The sequence below is a fragment of the Canis lupus genome, chromosome 11, assembly GCF_003254725.2.
Source record: "Canis lupus dingo isolate Sandy chromosome 11, ASM325472v2, whole genome shotgun sequence".
Taxonomy (NCBI): Eukaryota; Metazoa; Chordata; class Mammalia; order Carnivora; family Canidae; genus Canis; species Canis lupus.
Window position 1 is genome coordinate 66628376 of NC_064253.1, and position 23175 is coordinate 66651550.

At 41.7% G+C, this 23175-nt stretch overlaps 1 protein-coding gene across 3 annotated transcripts in view; it reads left to right on the top strand.

The window, feature by feature from the left end:
- KIAA1958 (KIAA1958 ortholog) overlaps positions 1–16261 on the top strand; it is a 161332-nt gene extending 145071 nt beyond the window's left edge. For 2 of the 3 annotated variants that reach the window (XM_025433380.3, XM_049091915.1), the window contains one exon: positions 6206–16261. In XM_025433380.3, the coding sequence (XP_025289165.1) occupies positions 6206–7012 (807 nt within the window). In that variant the 3' untranslated portion in view covers positions 7013–16261. The remainder of the gene's footprint in view (positions 1–6205) is intronic. The other variant, XR_003130271.3, reaches the window with a different exon arrangement.
- The last annotated feature ends 6914 nt before the right edge of the window (positions 16262–23175 follow it).

Below are 23175 nucleotides of genomic sequence, written 5' to 3' on the forward strand. Positions count from 1 at the left end.
TGTGTACAAGCAGGCAGAGAGGCAGAGGGAGAGGGAGAAGCAGGCTCCTCGCTGAGCAGGGAGCCTAACGTGGGGCTCAATCCCAAGACCCTGGGCCAAAGGCAGATGCTTATCTGACTGAATCACCCAGATGCCCCAAATTAAACATTTTTAATAATAAATTCTTAAGAAAGAGGCTAGTATCTTAGAGGATTAGCTGGTATGTAGTAAAATGAAGGATTTGTGGCATCAAAGCCTGTATTCTTTAGTCTCATTTTCTTGGTCTCATTTTAAGATATTTTTAATATGGAAGTGTCTTTAAAAATTGATGAAGGGGGGGATCCCTGGGTGGCGCAGCGGTTTAGCGCCTGCCTTTGGCCCTGGGTGTGATCCTGGAGACCCGGGATCAGGTCCCACATCGGGCTCCCGGTGCATGGAGCCTGCTTCTCCCTCTGCCTGTGTCTCTGCCTCTCTCTCTCTCTGTGTGTGACTATCATAAATAAATAAATAAATAAACATTTTTAAAAAATTGATGAAGGGGCACCTGCCCGTCTCAATCGGTAGAGCCTGCAACTCTTCATCTCGTGAGTTCAAGCTCCACATTGGGCATGGAACTGACTTTAAAAAAAATAAAAATAAAAAAGATAGATATAGCTGGCAGCAGACAAGGTAGGTAACAGCTCTTGATCATGGTTTGGTAGCTGGTGAGCCTTACATTTAGTTATTTGTTCAAGGGAGAAAGGAAGGAGTCAAATCAGACTTCAAAATGTCATCTAAATGAGCAGGTGTACACTGCCACCCTCACTCTGTCATCTACTATGTGAGTTCCACATAGTATTTTTCCTACAGGTTATTTTCCCAAGTGTGATCTGATCCTCACTGACCCATCTCCCTCAAGGCTGCTACCCCTCACTGACTTAGACTCACTCTTGAAAACAGAGCATCTTGAAGTCCACACCTATCTTTCTGAATAAAGTAAAATTTGGTAATTGCAAAAATGAAGCCATTTTTGTTGTCAGCAAAGGTTACATCAAGATTCGTTTTATTCTCCTAGAAGAGTACTTGCAGTTCATAAGCATTTCTCCACTTTCTTCATCCCCTTAGGTAAGATTATCCACCGAGGGATTTGAGGCTTTCCCCAGAAGTATCTCTTGGTTTTACTTGTCTTAACTCTTTCAAGTGCCAAAGATTATGGTGTAGTTCTGGAACTTTGGAATTTGCCACACAAATCCACTTTCTCTGGAGTCATCTGCCCCATGACCAAGGTCTTACTCCTCTGGTCATTTTTACATCAAGGAGACCAAGTTTACAATCCATGGTAAATTTTGACATCGTAAATCCCTATAGAGTTTTTACTGAAGAAAAATAGTTTTGTGCAACATCTTTATAACAAATTGAAGACCTTGGTAACCTTGGCAAATAACCACCAACCAAATCTCAGTCTGAGAAAACTGAGGAGGCTGCCCATGTGGGCCAGAATGAATGATTTCTTGTGTGCAAACAGCATAAATTTCGTGACTTGACATTTCTCCAGGAATTGCTTTTGTTGTGGCTTTACTTTGAAACCTATGATATTCTATACAAATCGAGAAAAATATTCTGCATCTTAAGTCAGCGTGGTTCTCCTGACTACAAAGTTAATTCATTGGCTTAATCCACATTTATAGTTCATTGTGGATCACTGAGGTGCTGCAGGCCTTCTGCTGTGTGTTGAAGACCCCGTTGCCTATGAGATGTAGTTCTTGCCTTCAGGGAGCTCTCAGTCCCTGCAGGGAGGCAGATACATAACATATAAATAGATAAGACGCTGTGCCATATGGAGAGGGCCATAATAAAAAAATTTAACTTAGGTGTTGTGGGATCCTAGGTGAGAAAGTAACTTTGCTTAGGGAAGCTGGAAGAGCCTTTATTGTAGACAGCAGAATTTGAGCTAGATCTGAAATAATGAACAGAGACTTCCCACATAGAGAAGGTTTAGAAGAAAAAGCATTCTGGTTATAGGACGTAGCTTGCCTAAAGACTTAGAAGCATAAGAGGACTTGGTGGGATCCCTGGGTGGCGCAGTGGTTTAGGGCCTGACTTTGGCCCAGGGCGCGATCCTGGAGACCCGGGATCGAATCCCACATCGGGCTCCCGGTGCATGGAGCCTGCTTCTCCCTCTGCCTGTGTCTCTGCCTCTCTCTCTCTGTGTGACTATCATAAATAAATAAATAAATAAATAAATAAATAAATAAATAAATAAATAAGACCTGGTGGTTCTCGTGAATGGCACAGAGTTCAAGGAGGCTGGAAAATAAAGTACAAAGAGAACGGCAGATTAGGCTAGAGAAATAGTGTGTGTACCAGTTAACTCTTGCTGCAGAACAAACCACCCAAACACTTAGTGGCTTAAAGCAACATTCATTTAATTTGCTCACGATTCTATGGGTTGTTCTCAGCTGGGTTCTCTACTGGTCTCACTCGGGGTATCCATCACATGGGTGCAACTTGTCTCTGCTTCACGTGGTCTGACTGGGCTTCCCCACGTAGCAACATCAACAAGGATGATGAAAGCAGAACCTGCTAGAACCTGTAAGACCAAAGCAGATGGAAGCAGCATCTCCAGCCCTAAGGCTTGGAATTCACACATTGTAATTCAGGCATATGCTTCATGCCATACTCTTTGGTCAAGATAAGTCCTGGCCAGTCCAGATTCCAAGGGTGGGAAAATAGATCCCACCTCGCAGTGGGAGGAGCAGCAAAATCACACTGCAGAGGGGCCTAGGAACAGGGAGGGGGCAGGTGTTGTGGCTGTCTTTGCAAACAACGTAGAGGGTGGTGAAAGCAAATTGTAAAGTCCTGCCTACAGGGTGAACAGTTTGAAATTTATCCTAAGGGCAACAGGAGCTATCAGAGTTGTTGTCCTTGTTTTAAAGATTTTCTTACTATAGGGAGAGAGAGAGAGAGAGAGAGAGAGAGAGAGAGAGAGAGGAGGGGATTAGGGAGGGGCAGAGGAAGAGGAAGGGAGAGAGAATCCTCAAGCAGGCTTCCCACTGAGTGAGGAGCCAGACTCAGATCGTGACCTGAGCCGAGATCAAGAGTCGGCCGCCTAACTGACTGAGCCACCCAGGTGTCCCTCAAAGGTTGTGTGTGTGTGTGTGTGTGTGTGTGTGTGTGTGTTGTGGCTTGCTTTGTTTTGAAGTACTATGGTAATAAGACTTTTTGCTCAACATCCCTTATTAAGGAACCCTTCCTCTCCTACAGTCCACTTGGTTACTGAAGAAGCCATCATGTTAAGTACAGGCCTACCTTTGGATCAATTGTTTGGGTCAGGAATGGGCCAACCAGAATCCTTTCTTTAGATTATTTTTCTACTATAAATGAGAGTTGAACATTGCCAGTACCTGAGGCTGTCAGATGCAAACCTTAGAGAGTGCCAGGGAGTTATGTTTGGGGCTGTGTAAAGAAAGCCACTCTGCACAGAGAGGCAGAGGTGAGAGACAGAGCCCTGATGGTCTTGGAGGCCGATAAATCGGACATCTCTCTTTGCCTAGGCTTTTCACATGTGGCTTATCAGCTCTTGGGACCAAATGAATCCCAACTGACACAAAGAGGTTAACACCTACAAGTGGGGAGGTGCAAGTGACAACATAAAACTCTGAAACCAGTTGAGTTTGAGACTCATGATTATTTTGACTGTTTTTTACTGGTATGTAAGAAAACTGTTGCTTTTCATATTTTGTATGTAGCTACCCTACTGATGGTTTTTCAGCTGAATCGCTTGGGAGTTTCCTACACCAAGAATCAGATTATCAGAAAACAATTATATTTTATCTTTTTCCTTTAGTTTATATACATATGTGTGTGTGTGTGTGTGTGTGTAATTTTTTTTCTTGTCTTGCCTGGTTTGTAGAACCTGCAGAATAATGTTATATAATGTTATATAATGATATGCAGCAAGCTCATCCTATTCCTGACTTTATAAAAAAAAAATTTCTAATGTTTCCATCTTAGGTATAATTTTTATAGTTCTTGTCTGTAAAATACTCTCGTCAGAGTAAGAAGACTTTTTTTCTTGCAATCTAAATTTAATTTGAATTTTTTAAAATTTGAAATGGATATCAGACTTTGAAGTAATTTTTCAGTAATTAGCAAGTTCATACTACTTTCTCTATAAGTCAATTATATTAACATATTTATTAAGATTGAGTCATCCTTACACTCTGCAACAGTCCTCACTTGTCTTGATGTAGTATTGCTTCCCTATCTCTTGATTTGATAATATGGGCAGTCCGTGCTTTGCATGGTGCCCTGTTAATTGCTACTCATGCATATCAGAGCTGTGTATCAGAGCCTGGTCCTTGTTTTGCAAGATTATATAACATGCACATGTCTTATTTAGCCTGGCACTGTGCAAAACGAAAATTGCCTGTTTATATTCATATACTTTTTTTTGGTGTATCTGTCAGATTTGGATTAGAGAAAAATGAAGATCCTTTCCCTTTCCTATGCTCCAAAACTGTTTAAATACAAAAGCTGAATAGACTCCATAAAGCCATCTCCTTAGGAGTGATATACATTTCTGACAATCATTTCACTCTATTTTGGGCCTCTTCAGATCTTTTACTTCTTATTGAACCAACATTGGTGATTTATATTTTGCTAGAAAATTGTTCAGGTTACCTTGATTTTCAAATTCATAAATATAATGTATATAATGTTCTTTCATATTATTGATTCATTTTCTATAGTTACTGTCTTTCTCATTCCTAATATTGTTTAAATGGGTATTTCCTTTCCTCTTCTTTCTCTCTTTTTGTCAACCCTCCTAGAAGTTTATCAACTTCATAGATCTTTTCAAAGATTACATATTTTCATTTTTTTAATCCAAATTTATCTTTTCTAGGTCATTATGTTTTATCAATTCATTCTATTATTTTTGAATTTCGTTTCCTTCTCTAGCTTTTTGAGCTGAATAATCAGTTTGCTTATTTTCAATACAATTTTCTAAAAAAGTCATTCAAGACTATGATGTTATGAGAGTGTATTTAGCAAATCTCATGCATTTTGACATGGAATATTTTCAGTTTGATTCATTTTTAACTCTAAGTCAGTTTTTATCTTCTCTTTGGCCCAAGGGCAGTTAGAAGAATGAATGTTAACCTGTATAATTTCTACTTTTGATAGGTTGTCCGTTGAGACTTTCTTTTGTCCTAGAATGTGTACTTGACCTGAAATGACTATGAGCAAAGTCTAGTTTTCTCTTTTTAGCTCCCTCTTGAAAATAAAGCTCTCTTAATGCTCTTCTTTTCCTCCCACCATGTCCAAGCGAGGATCTCTCTCTAATTGTCAGTGCAGTCATTAAACTTTCCGTATTTTTTGAAAAATTATTGATATTGCAACCCTATGGATCATTAAGCCAGTGATATTTCAGGGCCTATTTGGATATATTCAAGTGAAGAACTAAGGTCGTTAACTTGCTCTGCAACCCAGACATATCTGTCATCTTTCCCTAATGGCGCTGTATTTAGTGCCAACAGGACCCAATAGTATGTGCAGATTTCAAGGAAATCAATACTGGAATGATTCAGAATTTGTAAATTTAGTTCACAAATTCTTTAGAGAGAATGGTTGAATTTCACTGAAGGAGAAAGAAGGGAATGATTTGCTAGAAAAGAAAAGAAAGGCTTTCCAGAGAGAAATAGAATAGTGAAAGGCCAATAATCATAATGAGTATATACATGTATGTGTGTTCTTCACTATTTACAAACCTTTTCGCATCCCCTACTTTATTTAAGCATTACAATAACCCTTTGAGAAGGTCTTTATTTTTTTTAAGATTTTATTTATTTATTTGAGCGAGAGGGAGGGAGAGCACAGAGAGAGAAGGAGAGGGGGAAGCAGGCTCCCCACTAAGCAGGGAGCCTGATGTGGGGCTCAATCTCAGGACCCAGAGATCATGACCTGAGTTGAAGGCAATTGCTTAACTGACTGAGCCACCCAGGTACCCAGAGAAGATCTTGATTATTGTGTCCCATTTTACTGTTTGAAACACTGTAGTTCCATGTATGGAATCGAGATCTTCTGCTTGAAGTTCTTTCACTGTATCATGCTAGGAATCAACCCTCTAGAGGCCTACAAAATATTTTGTCCACAATACAGCCCCCTGTGAGGATTAGGAGAAGGATTAGGGTATGGCTATTTGGGTTTCCTCAAATGTGTAACCTCAGTGTTTGTCTCATTTGAGATCCCTGCAGCGAAGTTGAATGAGCTGCTCGAGAATTTTTATGTCACCGTTAAGAAGAGCGACGGCTCCGACTTCCTGGCCACCTCGCTCCATGCCATTCGCCGAGGCCTGGACCGCATCCTGAAGAATGCAGGTGTGGGCTTTTCCATCACGAGCAGCACCTTCAGTTCATCCACCAAGAAACTCAAGGAGAAGCTGTGGGTGCTGAGTAAGGCAGGCATGTCGGGTGCTCGTTCTCGCAATATTGTCTACTTCTCTCTTTCTGATGAGGAGGAGATGTGGCAGGCAGGGTGTCTAGGGGACGACAGCCCTATCACTCTCCTGTCCACTGTGGTCAAGTACAACAGCCAGTACCTGAATATGCGGACACTGCAGGAACATGCCGATCTGATGTATGGTGACATCGAGCTGCTCAAAGACCCCCAAAACCAGCCCTATTTTGCCCGGACAGACAGTGTCAAGCGGGAGAGCCGGAGTGGTTCCACTAGAGTATGTCATGGGAAAATCTACCATGAGCATTCCAGGGGACACAAACAGTGCCCTTACTGCCTTCTCTACAAGTACATGTACATCCACCGGCCACCCACCCAAATGGAGGCCAAGTCGCCTTTCTACCTTACGGCCAGGAAGGAGGCCACGGACATGGGCAGCGTATGGTATGAGGAGCAGAGGATGGGACTGCGGTCTCTCCGGGGAATCGTCCCAAACTTAGCCAAGAAGGTCAAGCTGGAAAACTGTGAGAACTTCACCTTTGTCTCATTTACTCAGGTGTCCAGGAGGCTTGGCTCCCACACTTGCTGTCAGTGAGTCTCCCCTGGGTCCAGGCCACTGCCCTGCTTACCCTGAGGGGCAAGAGCTCCCTCGGGCAACCAAGGCTGGAGCTCTGAGGTGGCAGGGAATGCCGGTGACTTCAAGGTCAGGCTAGTTTCTGTCAGTGTGACCTGCTATTTCTTTGACTTGGGGTTTATTTTTTACCTGAAAGTAGATGAGTCTGAAAAATTAGGGTATTTTATCCAAACGTGTGTCACCTTTGTTAAATTATAGAATCTAACACCATGTGTCATCATTACATACAACAAGAGTGAGAAAGTTCATTTTATCTAGTGCCTTTTTAGCACAGATTTTCTTAAAAAAAAAAAAAAAAAAAGGAAGAAAAAGAGACTGTTTAAGTAGTCATTAAAAAAAACTCCCAGTAGCCTAGTAGCTTTAGAATGTTATGAAGACTTTATATAGTTTGTTGACTCACACTCACAACAAGCAACTGGAAGGAGAGAGACATGTTAGCTATTTCCAGGAGAAAAATTGCACTTGACACTCCCCTCTCTATTTTGCTGATGGATAACTTGGTTCCGCAGAGCAAGCAGCTCTGCTTGATGGAAGCTGGTGGGGCTGCACTCAGTAGTGCTGATAGTCCTGCTCTCAGCACCGGGAGCGACGTGATCTCTGCACCCACAGAGACCATTTTCGTTTTACGAAGAAAGATGAGCGCACCAGAAGATGTTTGGGAGGGCAAGGTTTCCAGTGAACTAGATGGTTTGTACCGTGAGGGAATTTCCAGTAGTGAAAAAGAAGTGGCTTGGAAGAGCGATCTGTGATCAAAATATGAAAACCTCCTGACGCAGAAGTGCCTATGTTTTATTTCTCAGCACCACGTGAAAGCTATTTTCATTTGAACATTTTTTTTAATTTTAACAATCTCTTCTTCGTGTCATACAGTTATTGGTTAAGCATCTAGCACCAGATCTGTAAAACGGCGAAAGGTGATTTTCAGGCTTAACCAGGAAAATCCAACAAAGCAAGCTGCAAAGAAAACAAATCCCACAATGTGCTTTCTTAACGAACTTTGAAATATGTTGATCAGAGTATGACTTTCTCAGCCACCATAGATGTCATCCCTTTGGCTGGGCACCAGTGCTTGGGACATGATGATGTAGGCAGCCTCCCAGGTAAGCAGACTCAGCATTTAGGATATAGTTGTAAAAAGCAGAGCATGATGATAGGTTATCGATGCACTCAGGTAAACTGCAACCTGACCACATGTTATTGAAATGTTAGCAGAATTTTCTGATAACCACTCTGAATGAGAAGTGAAGAAAGGAGCCCAAAGAGTGCTAATCAGTAATAATAACGTCCAGGAATCTTTAGGTTGTATTTGAGGAAAGACTGCTACAACTTTATGTTCCTGTGTGTGCTTTCTAATCCAAAATTAAAATTCCAATCTAAACTCATGTTGCAGGAGGCCTAAAATCAGTCCTAGTTCTTTTTCAAAACATTATTTTAGTATTTAATTAATTGTTCTTCAAAATCATTCACCAGTCGTTGAAATATGTAATCCTTCCTTTACCAGAAAAGACTCAGCCAATGCTGCCTTAAGGTTAAATGTTGTTCCCTTTTTGGTTAAACTGCACGTTTATAATTTTGCTTACCAGTAGATCTTTCCTGAATATGGATTAATTTTGGTATGTCTCCATGTGTATGTAAATAACAGGTAATATTTAATAATCAGTGTAATGATTTGATATTGTATACTATGCTACTGTGATTTCCGATAGTAGTTTTAGGATTTTGCTTAAAAAAGAGACACGAAGCATTAGGTTCAGTTTCCTTTAGTTTGCTAAACATCCAAAGGATATTTTGTGTTGTGGAAAGCAGATGGTCATTTTTCCTGTCAGTTCTGCACTGAAATAGAAATATAACCCATGTGGACTACTGGGCAGACAGAGCGTGCAGCCTAATTATATAAAACCTCCATTTTTATTTTAAATAGATTCAAGAGGAAACTGCCATTAGGAATCACTGGGATCTTTTCAGATTTTAACCTTCCCATAAGTAGCAATAACTGATCCAGAGGTTGTCATCCTTCTGTTGACAGGGGCTTTTCGTCAGCTGAATAATAACCACCCCCGCCTCACATTTGTTGCTTATCACTACTTGATGTGCTATAAATCCCCAGAATTCTGAGGTGAATGATTATAATAAAAAAAATCAGGAGGTGGAATCTTCAGTGATACCTGATAGAATGAAAGAACTGTAATCTCAGCATCCTAAATACCACGCATTTCATGCCTCCCCTGGGGAGTGGGAGTGAGAAAGAAGACGCATTTATCAGGTGCTACTCCGCACCACCCATTGGGCGAGGCACTGTGTTAGGTGTGTGTGTGTTAGGTGTGTGTGTGTGCAACGCACACTTTACACGTGGGGACGCCTGGTAACCCTGCTAACGTGGCAAAGCGCCTCCTCAGCTACATGATCACGTCCGTCCTCAGAGGATCTGAGGCAGGACAGAGTAGCTAGTTGGGGTGGCCATTGGGCCCTGCCGGCCACCCGCCCGCCCGCCCGCTGGGGCACTCCATGCTCTTCCACTCTCCCCAGAGCCAGGAGAAAGGAGAATCTCCAGAGAAGGGAGAGGGGAGAAATTAAGGGCATTTACTCCACTTACCTTTGTTTATTTATTTCACTCAAAAGTGGGAGCAACTGTCAGGAACTCACGAGCTCACCTAAGCACAAGTTGCCTCTGGCTCCGCATCAGAAACCGTGGAGCTACAGGTATTGGGGGGGGGCTGTGCAGTGCTTTGGGGGAGCTCTTGCCCAGGCACCTTCTGCATCTGCTCTGACAGGAGCCCTGCTGGCCTAGTTCCTCCTCTCCAGAACCCAGCAGTGTCCCCTGGGGAGTTTATTCCGGCAGAGGTGATGGGGGGTCAGCTTGGAAGGGTGTGAGCCCATTAAAGGTAAAGGTTAGTTTAACCCCGGCCTGGGCGCGTAGTAAGCACGCAATACATGTTGGCTATTTTAGCTACAACTCTTGGTAATAGTAATAATTAACATTATTCAACTAATCTGCATCACATCATTCTTATTTCTTCCATTGTGGAGATTCTCCCTCCTTTAAACTGTTAAACTTGAAGAGGAAACCAAACCCGATAACCTGGTCACAAGTCTGCCCATAAATTCTACCTCCAACACAGCCAAGCCCTGATACCTCAGCTGTAAGCAAAAACATGTGAAGAACGGAGATGCCTTAAGAGGCTTTATGAGAAAGCTTTTGCATTGTTTAGTGTGTCTGCAAAGGGGAGTATTTATGGAAGAACCTAACCAAAGTCTTGGAAGAAATGGTCTCCTTGGTTGTGTGGCATTTTCCAGCTCTCCTTGGATTATGTGCTGTATTAATAGCTTGCCCTGACTGATAAATGGTGTTTGAAGAAATGTGAAATTCTATTACTTGGATTTTTTATTTAAATTCGACCCGATTAAAAGCATCAAGCACTGCATCCCAGCATGTTCATTGACAGTCACTGGGAGAATCTGGACAAATTAACCTTCATGTGGAAGCTGAAGCCTCTTGCTCTACTAGAAAGAGAATCTGACCGGGAGCTCCTTCCCTACTCGGCAGTTCTGGGCTCAGTCTCGTCCGTGATAAAATGGGATCATTGGACTGGATCATCTGCAACGTGAACGGTTGTATTACAATTCCTGAAGCCCATATAGTTAGGAAGCGGCAAAACTCAGAAGCAAAATTCCCAGTTCCTCAACATCATACGGTGAATCTCCTTAATTTTGAGAGCTCCTTACTACACTGGAACACTGTCTTTTGAAAAAATAGTTTTCTTGAATTTTCAGGTTTCACAACTTTTCAAATTATTTTTGTGCTGTCTCTAGGCAGCAAAATGTTGATTACTTTTCTCAGTTTAGGCTAATGATATAATTTTAATTAGTTAAGTAAACAGGATGTTTAAATATTGTGTTTATGAACACCCATCACTTCGTTGCTTTTACTGAAACCTGGGTTGCTAACCCCCCTTTGAGCTAGTAACCAGGTACTTTTAGGCATCAATAAATGCAAACAACAAAGACCTCAAAGTTACCTCATTTGCTCTACATGAGATCCAATTTTGTCTAAGTTAGGCCCCATGCACATTTAGAAACGGTTAACAGTCCTGAATAGAAGAATATATTAAAAGTTTCAAATTCACATATATCTTTAAATGTTTTTGCTTTGGGGTTGAATTTTTAATACTCTGTATTAAAAGAAAAACATTCAGTTGTTTAGTCAATGTTCTTAAAAATCTTTGTTGCTTTTCCCCCATATGAATTAATTACCTTCATAGAAATGTGAGTGGAGGGAGAGATTTGTGGTGACCTAAGGACACGTTCCTTTCCTGAGAAAAGAGGAGGCCATGTGGGATGATTAACTTACCTCCGGGAATTCCTATGTATTCTGTGTCCATAAATCTGACATCACAGAATTTCCCAAAACTCCTTTGACAGAGGCTGCCCATCCTTCTGGCAAAGTCTGCCAATTATTACAATTTTACAGGCTTCTAGTTCTTCACAGTCCAAGAAATCCAGAGATGTTTCTCATGTTTAGTTGTTAATCAGAATCAGATTTCTATGTTCAATTATAGTGCTTTATTAATCTAATGCAACTGATAAGGAAGTTAGTAATTTCAGGAAATATTTATTAAAGCCAAAAAAAGATCACTGGGTTATATTGGATGCATATTGCTTCCATTACTGTTAAAAGCAATTAGCTAGATCCTTCCCCCACAATGAGATGAGAATGAGTTCCTAAGTGTTTTATGGTCAAAATAATTGATTGATTAATTTGCATTTAACTGTAGTTATTGTTACAGTTCAAAAAAGTTTCTAGAAGGTTCACATTTGACCAACACTGTGGTAAGTGCTTTCTCACAGTTGCCTCATATTCTCACCTAATCTCACAACAACTCCGCAAGGTAGGTCTAATTATTTCCATGTTACTTATCAAGAAACCAAGGCTCAGAGAAGTTAAGTAAATTTCCCGAAATCTCACCGAGCTTATAAGTGGGAGAACTTAAGTTTGAACCCAGGTCTTCTGACTCCCAATCCAGTGCTCCGTTCATGAGGCAAAATCTTTCAGGGGCACAGAGGGTCCATTTATCACAAAAGTTAAAAAAAAAACAATTTCTGTTTGGGAAATACTTCATTTCTTAAGTCATATGGTGGCACACCTTATATGTTCTCTCTTACTAATTGATTGGTCACTTGGTATGATGGAAAGCCTGATGGTTTTCTGTGAACATTCTACTTATTGAAAACTTTCTGTCTTTATCCAATAAATAACCTGTATTACTTATTATCTACCCTAATGGGCAGACGGTCACACCACAATTTATTCTAATAAAAGTCAAGTAGTTTACTAACTGCACCTGTTTCAACATTCGTATCATTGCTAAAATGTCACAATGATATGCTCATGTGTTTTACTTCTGCTTTTTAATTTTGATGTCAAGGGACTTTTGTAATCTTTAGGCTAAAGCACTCTCATAGCAAAATATACTTACCGTAGTCATGTGTTTTCTATTCCTCTTTCCTTTATCAGGGGATGTTTATTTTCTGCTTTGAGACTTAAAAAACAATAGGTTATAAGTAACTCTGAGATCATGGAGTCAAATTCCCTCATTTTACCAATAAGGAAATTGAAGCCCAGAGATATTTAAGGGACCATCCAAGGTTAACAAGACAGGAAGTAGATTCAGGACTAAAATTAATCCAGAACTCTTTCCTCTATACCATAGCTGGGGAGATTTGGATTTTTAAAAACTAATTATTGAATTGCATTTGGCAGAATGACATCTGGCTAGCAGGAGTCCCCATTGAACTCCCAACTTCCTAAAGAAACACTCATAAAAATCCCAAAGAAGGCTAAGTCTCAGTTCTAGAATCTAGAAGGAATTGGTGCAAGTGATGAGGCATGCAGTAGTGGATTGAGGCAAAGTCCTCCAGGTTGTAGCTCACTATTTTCTCTGGCTTCATGTCATGACATGGACATGCTGAGAAATAAAAAATGTGAAAGATACTTAATAACATATTTTCTTCACCAACCGTGTCTGCCTGCTTACTCTGGATCAGATCTCCTGAGCCAGAGAAATAATGGACTGATCCTACCTCCTAACCAGGTGGCAGACCATGAAGATTCTCTATCCCACCCTCTCTGCCTTCTCCCTGCACCTTCTCTTCATTCAGCCCAAGACTCCCAAAACCTTGGGCTAAAATGTGAGCAGAAAGCCAAAAGATCTATTAGAGGCATGGTGCATTCTGTGAAAAATGTCCTGTAGGTGAGGACAGACACAGCTAAGTAGCAGGATATGCAAATACTGTGATTTTTCACGTATGATATTGGTTCAGGGATCCAGAAAACAATAGGAAGGACTAGGAAGACACTTCAGTAGAAAAGCATTAACCTTGAAATTGGACTTGGAAATATGTGCACCTCCTTAGCCACCATGCCATCCGTATACCCACAAAAGAGAGTTGACAAACGCACATGGACAGATAGCACAGCCAGGGGCAAATAGTGGATCTAGGAAGAGAGGACCATAGTTGAGGATGAGTATAGAGAAAAAAAAAAAAAAAAGCAAAAAAGGGCATATAAAAAAATGAACCAAGGAAAATAAACAGCTTCCAAGAGCATTTGTAAATGAAAGCAGTCTACTATGAGAAACAAGAAAATGGTACTATTCTTCTGGTTGTAACTGAAAGAACAGAAGAATTGCTTCCGTGAAGCAATAGTTATCTAAGAATGGAAGTGGATTTAGAGAAAAAGGTGCTAGAATAAAATGAAAAAGAAGAGAGATCAGAAAGAAGAATTGCAAGGAAGCTAGAAGCACAACAGATTACAAAATCCACAGTGAAGCTGAAAAGAACACTACTGAGCTTAGAAACCCTGAAATCAGTAATGTGAAGGCCAGAGCCAGACTTGAGATTTTCTTCCTCATGTTCTTTCAAAAGAAATGGATGAAAGCAATGGGGAAAGGTAATGGATTTGGAAGACAGAGCATTAGCTAACATTCCTGAGGTTTGCTTTCCTGTTGGAAACACTTTATTGAAAAAAAAAAAAAAAAAAAAAATATATATATATATATATATATATATATCATCAGACTATAAAAATGAAATCTTTCCTGAACAGAATGAAAGTCTATGTTTTTAGGATGAAAAGACTCACTGCATTCCAGCTCTACCCACCTACCCCCCCCCCCAAAAAAAGGGGGAAAAGAGACTTGTACCCAAGCATTTCCTGACAAAAATTTTAACTACTAAGGATATAGAATGAAAAAATGCTGTGGGCATCTAGTCAGAAGTTAACACGTTGCCTATCAGAAAACAAAAGAGCTTTCTGGCTTCAGCCTTCTGCTCTATAGCACCAAATGCCAGGAAACAATAGGGAATTTTAAGGGGAAACATTGTGGAATTCTGGAATTTGATCCATGTTAAGATACAAAAGGATTTTTAGTTATGACAAGCATTCAGGAAATAAACCATCTACGATATTATTCTAACAAATTGTACTGTAACCTACAATGTTTGTTTTTTTTTAAAAAAAGCAATTTTTACTTAATATAATCTCAAGGGACTCTGGGGGTATTACACACCAGATCATTTACCCACTAGATGAAGGATATGGGGGCTTTTAAATAGGTAGGATGGCTGGAAGGCACGTATCTAAATGTGCCCATCCTCACATGAATGGGCTTCCCTAACGCAAGAAAATGTACCTGAAAATAATTGCCGTATCACAGCATCGTGTTCCTTCATTTTTATCACTGAAGTAATGCATCGTCATGACCGTATAAATAAAGAATTCAGATACATCCCTTACAAATAAAATTTAAATTGCCCGCAGGTTCCTCTGCTCCCACTCAGAACACAAGGCGGAGAGGTTCCCTTGCTGTCAAGCGAGCCCAGGCAAGGGATCTGGGAGCCTGGCCTGGAGCTTGTTGGGGTCATCCCACCTGCTGTCCCCGCTCCTCCTCAGAACTAATAACATGTGCCAAACTAGAAAACCATGGAATCTCCATGATCCTTGTTTTAGAAAGAGAACCAGGGAAAACAGACCTTGTTTTAGAATATCAAAAAAAGTTCAGTCTCAACAGCAGGAAGCTGGCCTGGGGCAGTGACAGTGCTTTCCTTAGCTGTACTCGAAGTTTTAAATTCTGATATTAAGGGAATTGAAGCAGCGAAAACAAAAACAAGAACAAAAACCCCAACAAACCTAATTAATTACTTCTGGAGTCTCCTGTCAGCGTTATAACTGAAGCTGGGTCGTTTTGTTTGGTTTCTCATTTGCTTGCCCTGGAGGGACTTGAAAAGACCCAGGAATGTTGAGTATCACTGGCCTTAATGCTATACTTCATGGCACTATAAAGGTTTATCTGTGCTCCGAGTTTCTTTGCGATTTAAACTCTCAATTTTCGACACAACCAGCATGTTTGCTTTAAATTCAGCAATAGAAGAGTTAACAGGTTGCTTTGCGTTCGCTTCGTTTTTCATTCTGAAGCACAGCAAACCTCTTCCAGATGGAGAGAGTCTCTTCTGGATGGGTTCCCAGGGTAACCTTTTTTTCCAGGGTCCCCTATTGCTTGGCCATGAATGACAAAAGTCTGTTCACTGTAACTATTTAGATGAGAAACGCGATGCTTTTATTTAAAATTTTAAATATTTTCTGTGTGGCTATATGTTCCAAATGATGGCAACAAAGCTGTGTCCTAATGTTTTCACTGTTCTGGGTATGTTGGGGTTTGTTTGGTTTTTTGTTTTGTTTTGTTTTGTTTTGGTGTAGAGGAGGGTATCTATCATTCCCTAACACTGGAAACATCACTCTGAATAATATAAGAAATGATAAGTAACTTGAACGATTTTAATGTACCATTTTCAACTTTTTCTTTCTCCCCCCACTGATGCCTGTGCGTGTACACACGTGCACATGTGCAGGTGGGGGCATATGTGTGGGAAAGCACATGTGGCATCTGTATTCTGTCGTAGTGTCAGAGGTGGAAGGGATTTTCTTGTTCATCTAGTCCAGCTCTCTAGTTGATAGTCTATTAGAGTCTGTTGACGATTTGCAAGGTTCTGGGTTTTGGGGGCTTTTTTTTTTTTTTTTTTTTTTTTTTAGTTGTTGTTTGGTTTATGTATGTGCAGCTTGACTGTTTAACCCAGATTTTTGGAAATAAAAAAAATTAATGTATATTTTGTCTGTTTTATTAAAATAACTTAGTTATTTAAACTTAATCAGCAGTATGTATGGTTTCTGAATTTTTTCTTTTCAAGATTTTATTTATTTGCGATAGAGCGAGAAAAAGAGTGTGTGTGTGCACAAGGTGGGGCGTGAAAGGCGCAGAGGAAGAGGGAGAAGCAAGCTCCCCGCTGAGCAGGGAGCCCTACTGGGAGCTCCATCCCAGGACCCTGAGATCATGACCTGAGCTGAGGGCAGATGCTTAACCGACTGAGCCACCCAGGCGGCCTCTGAATGTTTTTTATTTTCATATCACATTCCTGGAAGTGATGTTCTCCTTTGTAGTTTACAACATAAGAACATTTTGAGCAGTGCTTTGCTCATATGCTACACTCCTGAGCTGATGCTCTGAGTGAAATTGTTCTGGCTGCCCCTCCCTCTGGTTCTCCAGCTTGGATTTCTTCACTGGGCGGCTGGGAGCCCATTTGGGAAGCCCTTGTAGGTGACTGTATGTTGTCCATGGTATACATGCCCCTAACTAATGTTTCTCTGCTCTCTAAATTATCATTTTTGGTTTTGGAAGAGTATATTTAATCCTGAAAACCTTTAAAATAGACATTTACGGCTCTACATCATTGCTAAAAAAAAAAAGAACATTCTGAAAAAGCTTTCCAAATGGGTATAATGGCCATAATGGTGAAAAGATGAGATGTTTCATTGGGAATTATTGACCCTCGGGCAGACTGGCTGTCGTCTCATTGTCCCACTTAGAGCAGTGCTTTTTAAATTTTAAACTTCTGGACCAGTTTAAAAATTTAACAGAAGATATTGACCATTTTCTCAGGAAAATGCATATATGGACGCAGCATTTTATACACAGAAACCCAGGCTTAAATACTCTTGGATTCAGTTTTATTTTTTAGGAGCTGTCTTTTTTGCGATCTAGTCTGAAAGACTGAAGGATTTGCTTCAGCATAATCCAGAGGCGGGTAGTGTCAACGCAAATGTAGATGATACACAAATTGGCTTAGAGTAGGTCACTGTTGGAGCAAGGGGTACATGAGGGTTTGTTATACTCTCCTCTGTTCTTTTGTACGTGCTTGAAATTTCCTATAAGGAAGAGTTTAAAACATCAACAAGTGCCTGGAAATCCTACCACCCTTCTCACGGACCCCATAGAATCACAGAATCTTCCAGCTGAGAGGAAGGACCCGAGAAGAGATTAGAGTAAGGATGCTGGCAAAACCAGGTAAGACACCCACACAACACCTTGGGGTCGATTTTCAGGCCAGAATGCTGGGTTGGAGAAGGACTGGCAAGAATTGGTGACATTTGAATTGTTACTAGTAACACGACCTCATTTGCACCTGCCAGATGGGACATATTTCTGTTCTCTCCCTTTACTGCAGAAAGTAGATCTGTGGAAATCTTGAGGGGCCTGATTCCGGCAGCTGCAAGAGAGCTGTAGTCATGAGGTACAGATGGAGACATGACCCAGTCCCGCTGAGGGTGCTGGGAAGGTTGCACACCCAGCCTGGAGGTCCAGGGGTCCGGGGTACCACATGGCTCTCTAGGCCTCAAGGACAAACACGCCCAGGGGTTGCCATGGAAACAATGTGCTACCAAGACCTTGAAAGGACCAAAGAAAGTGCAGGCGAGCACCAGCAAGGGATGTGGAGTGTGGGCAAATGTGCCAGTGGCCTGGGCTGCCCTCACTCTCACTTAGGTGCCAAGACATTAGTTTCCAGTGCCTAGAGGAGGGTCTCCGTGACCAGTATGCTTGGCTCATTCAACTTGTTTCATCTCTTTTTTTCTTGCCTTCTCCCAGATTATGACCTGGAGCCCCAGAAGGTGTACAATCCCGTCTTCCTTCCCCAATGCATTTTCTTTTCCTTTTCTTCCTTTCTGTTGCCCTATATCAGTTCTCCCCCTGCCTAGGAGCATTTTCACTACGATTTTTTGCTGGTAAGACACTAGGGACAGCCACGAAAGATATTAAACAAGATATATTTCAGCAATAAACAAGATTCTTGTATTTCTCACGGGATCCCAAAGAAATAATGATGAGAAATAAAAATTCCTGCTGGAGTATTTACAATGTACTCAGCTGTTGAAATGTTCAAAATGCAATCAAGGAAGTAATTTAGCACATTTCTAATACATTTAACTACGGCCATGATGTTGAAGAGTTTGGCCAAATTTTAAAAACCCAGTGAATCCTTCAAGATGTTATTAAGGAATCTCACCCTCACAATAACAAGTGCACTTGTGATAGTTAGTAGTGAATGTTGTAGTTGTGGTTTGTTGTTATTGTCTGTCCCAAAGATCATGACCCAGAATTGAAAGGATGCAGTGTGACCTCCCCCTAGGCAGGGAACAGTATGATCCAGATGTTTCCTTTTGCACTGTATTCTCAGGACATGTGTCGACTATGTTTGGTTTGGTTCCCTGTCACGTATTTCTCTCGCTTGCTCACGTCACTCATGATTTCTCGCTGTAACTCTCCAGCCAGAGCACTGTTCCCCAAGGGTTCGCCATTCATTTACTTCTTCCACAATTGCTGTGATAGCTGAGTCCACTTGGTCTGTTATTTATTTGATATTTTCTTTAAATTGATTCATTTATTTTTTACTGGAATTTATTTTAAAGCAAATAATAGTAGTAACTTTTAAAAAAATATATTTTATTTATTTATTCATGAGAGACAGAGAGAGAGGCAGAGACACAGGCAGAGGGAGAAGCAGGCTCCATGCAGGGAGCCTAAGCGGGACTCGATCCCTGGACTCCAGGACCACGCCCTGGGCCAAAGGCAGGTGCTAAACTGCTGAGCCACCCAGGGATCCCCTAGTAGCTTTCTTTTAAGCAGAGTTTCTCAAACATATTGGGTTCAAATTCCAGCTCTGCTTCTTACTAGTTCTGTGACTTTCCGCAAGTTATTTGACCTCTCTGGGCCTCAATTTCTTCATTTTTAAGGGAGGGACAACAATATCTTATCTTATAAGGTTGTGGTGAGGATTAAGTAAGAACATTAACACATATGAAACACTTAGAACAATGCCTGGTACACAGTAACCGTCAAAAACTAAGGAACAGATATGTTTATTGTGTATAACATAAAGGCTCTATTACATGAAATAAACATAGAACTATTGCAATTTAAGACGTTTGCCCATATAAACTCCAAGAATCATCTCTATCACCATCAGTGACACAATAACCACACTTTAGAAAAGAGCTTGACCACTGCCCCCACCCCCCATCCTTTCTGAGATTATCTTCTTATTGGCTTCCATGAGAATTTAAGGTGTCCCAGTCTTCTGGTTTTTCCGTCATGTCTTTAGATTCTTTGCTGAGCTCCTCATCCCTTGACCCTCTCATTCATACTGATTCAATCTTATATACTTTCTTGGGGCAATTTCATCCACTCCCATGGACTTAGCATAAGGAGACCTGCATTATCTAAACCTTTCTCAACTGGGGTCCTTCCTCTGAACCACAGAATGCAGAAAATGACTCAAGTACCTAACTAGTACTCTACCAGTACTCAAATACATAACTAGGGCTTTGTTCTATATGTACAAGAGCTAAAATCATTGCTCAGAAACAAGTTCTGGATGCAGGGTAGAGATGTGAATTCATCCCAGACAATAGAGGCCTTAGGGCATTAAGGCTTACTTCTCTAGTGGAGCTCCAGTTGAGAAAGGCTCCCCAACCCCAAGTCCCCACCCTATATATTTTTTTTAAGATTATTTTTTTATTCATGAGAGACACACAGAGAGAGGCAGAGACACAAGAGAGGGAGAAGCAGGCTCCCTGTGGGGAGCGCAATGAAGGACCTCATCCCAGGACCCCGGAGTCATGACCTGAGCCAAAGGCAGCCACTCAACCACTGAGCCACCCAGGAGCCCCCCTTAACCCTATATTTCTTCCTAAGGAAATGGCACCCGTATCCACCTTGTTGTGCAAGCCAGAAACTGTACAGTTATTCTGGAACCTCGCTCTGTCCTCTCCCCAATCCTCTGTCATCCTCCATAATCATTTTCCACTAGTGGATAATTCTCTCTAGCTTAATATCCTTTGACTCTCTTCCCTTCCATTCTCCTCACCGCCAGCACCTTGGGCAGTCCATACCACTTTGCCCCATGATTGTTTAAAAGCAACCTGTAGTCTCCTTGTTCTCACCAGTCTACCCACCACTGCTTCTTGGGAAAATCTCACTAAATATAAATCTTATTCCGTCTTAATCCCTCTGCTGGCTCTCCAAAGCCTTTCTGATAAGCTCCAAACCCTCCACATGCATTGCTGGTCATTCTGTTATACCGTCCGCTCCCTCCCTGTCATTCCTCTCCCTGCTCACCTTCTGCTCGGGGTAACCTCCCCCTTTTACCCACTCCCCTGCCATCACCCCCTTCTTCTGCAAAATTCTTACTTCTCAGTCTTTATCTGGCATGTTGTACCTGTGAGCTCCTCCTCTGAGGGGCAGTCAGTCCTCTCGGTTCTGCTGTCTCAGAAGTTGGCAACGTTGAGCAGAACCTCCACGCAGATGAGAGTCCCCCTGCGCCGTCTCCTGTTCTAGGGAGCCAAGTGTACTCGGGGGGAGCAGCTGTGAGCATTTGACTCACAAAATGGTTAAACTTGGAGAAGATCAGTTTTCAAATGAAGGTCTGCGCCTCTGGAGAAGGAGGGCAGCGCCCCGGTTTGTGGCGGCTCGGAGCCTGTACTTTTGCTGTTGGATGATGTCCTAAGATAAGTTGAATTAATAGCTCAGTTATGAGAAATGACGGGTTGGCACAGTCTCTTGTTTTCTTAGCAGAGCTGTGGCTGCCAGCTTTGCTGTATTCGCTAGTCTTGCAAGGCTCTGAGTCTCCTGGGAGCTCCCAGTAGTAATCACATCTGTGGCATGGATGTTTCCAAAAGGCTGCATTGGAGAGTCAGCCAAAGATGTATAGCAGCTAAATTACTTTTCTAAAAAAATTTATTTATTTGATTTGAAGGAGACAGAGCATGAGCAGAGGGAGAGGGAGAGGGAGAAGCAGACTCCCCGCTGAGCAGGGAGCCCAACGCAGGGCTGGATCCCAGGACTCCGAGATCTTGACCCGAGCTGAAGGCAGACGCTCAACTGACTGAGCCCCTCAGGTGCCCCTGAATTACTTTTTTTAAAAAATATATTTTATTTATTTTATTTAGAGAGTGAGTGTGAGGGGAAGGGGCAGGGGGGAGAGGGACAGAGTCTCAAGCAGACTCGGTGCTTGGTGCAGAGCCCAACATGGGCCCCATCTCATGACCCTAAGATCATGACCCCGAGAAGATCACGACCCTGAGATCACAACCCTGAGATCACAACTGAAACAGAAACCAAGAGTCAGATGCCTAACTGTGCCACCCAGGCATCTCAGCTAAATTACTTGTGATCAAAGAATTTTTAACCAGACACTCATGGCAGGGCTGCAGGGAGTCTAGGAACCGCCCCCCTCCCAAAATGATAGGTTTTTTGTATATGTTCATGTGTACATTTCACTTGCAGAGAGGGTCCACCGCTGAGGACTGAGATACAGTTGTTCCCTTTGGATGAATTTACCCATCCATTAAAATCCTTGAACACGGTGGAGGGGGGCATCTGGGTGGCACAGTTGGTTGAGCACCCAACTCTTGGTTTCGGCTCAGGTCATAATCACAGGATTGTGAGGTCCAGTCCCATAGTGGGCTCCGCACTCAGCAGGGAGTCTGCTTGAGATTCTGTCTCCCTCTATCCCTGCCCCCAGCTCGCTCGCTCGCTCTCTCTCAAATAAATAAATATTTAAAATAAAATAAAATATTCGAACACTTGTCATGATATATCAGGCACTGTCCTAAGGACTAGGGATTATGGGGGAAAAAAACACCCACATAAAAGCATCTGCCCCTGTGACCCTTATATCCTAGTAGGATAAGGCAGGCAACAAATTGAGGAAGTAAGTTACATTCTATTTTATAAGGTGCCAAGAGCCACAGAGAAGAATTAAGCCAGGTTGCACTGGGGAGAGAGAGGTTAAGAAGGCATCATTGAAAAGATGACACTTAAAGACTGGAGCTGTTGAGGGAGCCAGCCACGTGGGCATAAGGGAGCAGGGCATGCCAGGTAGAAGGCACAGCAAGTGCAATGGCCCTGAAGTCCCAGAGGCATCCACAGGACTCTCTCTTCAGAGTTGCTTTTGCTTGACATTAAGGCAGACAGGAGGGTCTAAGAATACATCATCACCTTCCAGAAGAGTGGAAAGGCTGAGCGTCTCAGGTCAAACCAGTTTTTGTTTGATGGCCCAGGCTAGTTTGCCTCACCGAAGATGCACAGAACAAGGATATTGCTCTGGATCAGGGACGGACCTTCATTATCATTCAGCCCTGCCAGCCCTCCTATGGGATAGACACATATATACGTTTGGTTCAAATTCCAATTGTCATTTTGATCATTGGCCATTTTCAATAGATGGCCTCTCAGAAGAAGTACTTAATAACTCCAAGGGGGAAAGTGAGAGTACATTAAGATTCAAGAGGAAGACTTCACCTTGTTTTCAGCTAAATTCTTTTTGTTCCAACAGCTAGACTCATTTGACAATATTTTGTATATTTGTAATTCATTGTAAAGATTTTGACTTTTAGTGAAATGGAAACTCATCAGAGAAGAAACATTTCATGATCCTACTTATATTTCTGGAAATTTTATTGTGGTAAAATATACATAAAATCAACCATTTTCAACATTTTTAAGTGTCAGAGTTTAGTAACATTAAGTACATTCACATTGTTGTGCAACCGTCACAGCTATCCACTTCCAGAACTTTGTCATTCTCTGTTCTGTAACTCTGTACCCATCAGACAAGAACTCATCGTTTCCCCCTCCCTCCCAGCCCCTGGTAGCCACCGTTTTGCTTTCTGTGTCTATGAATTTGATACTCTAGGTACCTTATATTAGTGGAATCATACATTTGTCCTTTTGTGTCTG